At 55.0% G+C, this 4,624-nt stretch overlaps 1 protein-coding gene across 8 annotated transcripts; it reads right to left on the bottom strand.

Moving 5' to 3' along the window:
* Positions 1 to 902: 902 nt before the first annotated feature.
* LOC120640914 (alpha carbonic anhydrase 1, chloroplastic-like) lies at positions 903 to 2,978 on the bottom strand. Of its 8 annotated transcripts, none has more exons than XM_039916842.1 (6): positions 2,820 to 2,978; positions 2,682 to 2,720; positions 2,409 to 2,518; positions 2,060 to 2,284; positions 1,716 to 1,925; positions 903 to 1,626 (listed from the first exon to the last, which is right to left on the bottom strand). In XM_039916842.1, the coding sequence occupies exons 3-6, from the start codon at positions 2,488 to 2,490 to the stop codon at positions 1,283 to 1,285; spliced, it is 861 nt and encodes a 286-aa protein (XP_039772776.1). In that variant the 5' UTR covers positions 2,491 to 2,518; positions 2,682 to 2,720; positions 2,820 to 2,978; the 3' UTR covers positions 903 to 1,282. The 8 variants fall into 8 exon arrangements, with proteins under 8 accessions (XP_039772776.1, XP_039772780.1, XP_039772774.1 ...); XM_039916846.1 differs by having other exon boundaries at positions 2,409 to 2,506; XM_039916840.1 differs by having other exon boundaries at positions 2,825 to 2,978.
* Positions 2,979 to 4,624: the final 1,646 nt, after the last annotated feature.

The raw sequence follows: 4,624 nt of genomic DNA, 5'->3' as shown, positions 1-4,624 counted from the left end.
GTTATTAGCTTTAGTTTTTATTAATAGTATATATTTGTAATTGATACATAGCTAAATGGTATTTTATATTTAATTTTTCATAATGGCATTGATGGGTGATTTTTAATTAGGCACAAGGGTATTTTAGGCTAATTTTTATCGTAATGGCAGTGGTGGATAATTTTTATTTTTCTATTTTTCTCCGATTAATGTGGGAATTTCTAGACTTTGAGAGCGAACATGAAGACTCCGTTTGTTGGCCAAATAATAAGATAATAAATGATGTTAGGACGATTTCAACTTGCATGTGTGCACTGTTGTGTCCAATGGGTCACTACTGTGCTATATTGTGCTTTTGCAATTCCATGAGTTTTTCTATCGCACAGAAGGTGCATAGGAGTTCCCCTAGGAATCCCCATGGGGAGGCGAGGAGCACGGCGGATCTACGTCGGCGAGGGTGGGAGGATGTTAGGGGTTCGGGCGGATGTGCGAAGCTGGAGGGAGGCGAGGCGCGAGTGGTTACAGCCGAGTGGAGAAGGAGCCAAATGAGGGCTAAGGTTTATGAGGGCCGATGTCACGGGGAATCCCTCCCACCCGCCGCTAGGATGACCAAGGACAAGGAGCGCGACAGGGCGTGTGGGCGCGTCAAAAAAAGCATGGCCACACAAACGTTTGGCTAGCTGCGTGGGCCGTGCGCCGCGGGACGAGGCTAACAGCTGAGCGAGCCCGGAAGAGAAGCGGCAACATGTCCCCAAAACTAGCGATGAGCACCCAGCGTTTCGTGGATCACATTCCGCCGGCATTTCGTCTCGAGCCATCGGGTCAATTCAAGTGCGTGCTTTTGGCACCGAAAGGTCGGCACAACAGGCGACACCGTGGCATAGGAGTTGTTGTGTATACGATGACCAAGACAGCACAACTCGTCAAACGGAAACTGTTCGATCGATTCGCATCCCATCATCACACAGAATACAGATACGAGAAGGATCAGCACAAGCTTGTGCGGAAACCAAAAGCCCGTGCATAGATCTACTAATTACTAGTAACCTAGCTACAAACCCCTGCTTAGACCTACCGACCAACAACTTCAATCTTCAGGCTCCAGAGTATCCAAACCGGACCGGACCAGGGACATGGCCGGCGACCAAACGAGAGACCAGACGACCTAGAAGAAGCTAATTAAGACGGATGCAGAACACTACAAAGTCACAAACTACCTGGACGCAGAGAAACAACTGATGAAAAAGAACCCAGCCACAGCAGCAGCAACTGCTGACCACGCTGTGGTACTGGCACACCACCCCTACGGCGCTTTCTTGTGCTCGATCTTCTTCACGGCCCCGCGGCGCGGTAGACCTGGACGACGCGGCCGTTCATCGGCTGCGTCGGCCTGTTGTTGCGCCGGTAGTCCTGCTCCAGCGGCGCCGTCAGGGCGGCGGCCTGGTCCACCGACATCTCCCGCACCTGGGCGAGGATGCTCCAGACGACGTTCTCGGTGCAGGGCGGCGTGGTGAAGGACCCCACGTAGCGGTAGTACGTGTGGGAGCGCAGCCGCAGCGGCCACAGGCTCACGACGCCGGCGGGCACCGGGGCGCCCTTCTCGGCGTCGCAGCCCTCGGCGGAGAGCGCGGCGAGCTTGTCCTGCAGCTGCAGCCGTTCGTTCGTTCGTGAGCAGCAAAACAGCAAGCACGCAGCAGGGTCGATCGCTCAAAGACATGGCAGAGCAGGTACGTTACCTGCGAGAGGAACGGGTCCGGCCTGCCGAAGCGGTAGAGCGTCGCCACGACGGTGACGTTGCCGTCGTCGCTGGCGTGGACCATGTGGAGCTCCACGGGGAACCTCTGCCCGTCGACGGTGTGCTCCGACGGCGAGTGCCAGTGCATCTGCTTCAGCCGGTACTGCTTCCCGCCCACGATCACGTTCCCGCCGCCGGCGTCGAACCGCAGCTGCAATTATACATACATTCATCCACGGATAAATTTTTTTCAGATCATACATACCAGATGACGATCGATCGAAACTGCTAGCTAGTTTTGTTGTTTGGAAAAAAAAAGAGAAAAACTAAACAAACGCAACGCACCGCGATGTTTACGCACCGCGATGTTGAAGACGTTGTCGACGAGGGTGGCGTTGGCGACGGTGTAGTCCCGGCGGAGGGGCTGCAGCGCCGGGTCGCAGACCGCCGCGGCCGTCGCGATGTCGATCGGGGACTGGTTCGTCCCCACCGCGCACGCCGTGAAGTTGGGGCTCAGGGCGCCCCAGTGGTCAGGCCCCACGGAGCCGACGTACCCGAACTTGGCCCCACCTGCTTTGTTTCAGTCGAGACATTAATTAGAGAAGGTCGATGCTGCTGCAGGTTCTGAGAAATGGAAATGGAGAGATGAAAGCGAGCAGGCTACAGGGAATGCAGGAGGAGAAGGATCACGCACTCGGGTCGCAGGCAAGGGTGGCGGCGCAGCAGGCAGACAGCAGGAGGAGGAGGAAGGCTGCATTTCCAGTCGGAGCCGCCATCTTCGATCTCCTGGCCCTGAAAACTCTCCTAGCCAGAAAGGAATAAAGATGCGGTCACAGAAAACTCGCCACAGTACAGGCAGAATGCAGGAATATATAGGAGGGGCAGAGTACACAGTGCGCGCGGATGGCATTGGCATCGCGAACTACTAGACAGGGATCGATGGTCCAAGCCTCCCATCATCTCTTACCTTTTGGCTGCGTGTGCGGATCGGGTTCGATCTCGCCCCCTGCAAAAAGGACACGCACAAGGCGGGTTATTCCCCGTATCCGTCAGGGGATCCATCGCGAAAGGGAGGCGATCAATCATGCAAAAAGCTCGCAGCGACCTGACCCTGATCAAGATGAGCTCGCCGACGGCCACACGCACCTCGAGGAGCCCCCGCGGTCGGCGTCGAGGTGGACAGGATGGGCGGCGGGGATACTCAGTGATCCGGCCGGGTGGGGACGGCGGCGGCGGCGGCGCTGGTGATGGGCGGTGAAGGTGCTGCTGCGCTTGGGCGCGATCGCCGAACCGGCCGTGCATTATATATAGGCCGGGCCAGCAGCTGCAGCTGCAGCACGGCTTGACGATGCCGCCGCGCCGTCTTCTTGCAACCGCTCCTTTTTCGGAAATGCTCCTGGCGATGATGGCTGGCGCGACGCTCCTGCGTGCAGAGTGGGAGTTCGCGGGGACATGGGGGTGGTGCTAGCTCCTCGATCGCGTGGAAGCAGGAGCACGTCTCGCGTCATGCGCGCGCGTGGAGGGGAGTCAACGACGCTTCGCGCTGGAGAGATCGGTTGCTGGTTGACCGCGGTCAGAGGCGTTTCAAGACTAGTAGTGTGCTCAAAAATTTTTTTTTTTGCGAGGACGTAGTGTGCTCAATCGATAATTCCACTGGATAAACTAAAGCTCGTGTCGTCATCGCTTTGTCAAAGACCACACTGTCCACCTCACCATCGGACCGGAGGGCCTCATGCACACCTTTATTCGGCCCGGATGTTTTTTTTATGTGCGTGAGTCAGTTCTGCATTGGGAACATGCAACAATTTTTTTTTTCACTTTTAGGCTTTACTACGTAGTATTCGGGTTAAAAAAACACCAACAGAGCATGGATCCACACTCATTGGCAACAATACGTACATGCGATCCAACACGTACAGATAAGAGACATTTGTACACATCGTTGCTGCTTTTTGGCGGTACCGAATGGATGTCCTGAAAATGGGGAGGCACATCACTCACCGTCCCACTATGCCACGACGCACTGTGTGGTGACGGGTTGCAGTTGCAGGACCGCCCACCGGAACCTTTCTTTTTTTTGCAAGATCTGCAGTGGTGTCCATAGCACATTCTGGATGGGATAAATAATAATAAAACGAGCTCTATTCGTGCATGTGCCCTGCTGCTGTGCGTTGCCGGCCACAAGTTCAGTTTCCAGCGACGATTGGCTCCCACGCCTCGCCAACGGGGGAAGCTGCTTCGGCTCGTCTAGCCTAGAGAATGTGCTGGACCAGCCATCGTGACACGAGCCCGTGCCAGGCCGGATCTGCGGCACCCACTTCGGCTGTTTTACAAGAAGGGGAATTCCGGCCTTGCAGGCTGCAGCAGCTTTCGACTGGCCGCCCCGTGATCGGACCAAAAAGGTGCCAAGCACACGAGCACACGCCGGCCACAAACGTTCCATCGTATCAGCGTGCCGGCAAAAAAAATTCATGGAGCGCACTGTACAACGAACGTGGGGGATCGGACGCAGCGCGCGGTGAGCCTCTGAGAGTGGACCTTCAGACCCGCAGAGGTTTTGCGCCTTCGATCGTGCCTTGACAGCCTTCCATCAGCGTTGTGATGAACCTCCACCACTGAACGCAAACGTGTTGACAAGTGGAACATAAAACGGCTTGGTGTGGAGAATTATTTGCACCCTATTCGTGGGGGGGGGGGGGGGGGGGAGATGAGGTGATTTTTTTACTTCTTAGGCAGGAATATACATACAAGGTTAATTATTTGAGTTGTTATAAATCTAGGCCCAGGCTCGGCGATGCGGGCCCGTCAACTAGGGGTCTATTTAGCTTTGTTGATCAGCTCCTTTATTTAAAAACCGTGGCTGCAAAACTTTATATTATTCCATTTCAAAAAAAAAACTTTATATTATTT

The sequence above is a fragment of the Panicum virgatum genome, chromosome 7K (genome assembly GCF_016808335.1).
Source record: "Panicum virgatum strain AP13 chromosome 7K, P.virgatum_v5, whole genome shotgun sequence".
Lineage (NCBI taxonomy): Eukaryota > Viridiplantae > Streptophyta > Magnoliopsida > Poales > Poaceae > Panicum > Panicum virgatum.
The sequence above is the reverse complement of the archived record's forward strand: the minus strand, read 5'-3'. Positions and strand labels throughout refer to the sequence as shown.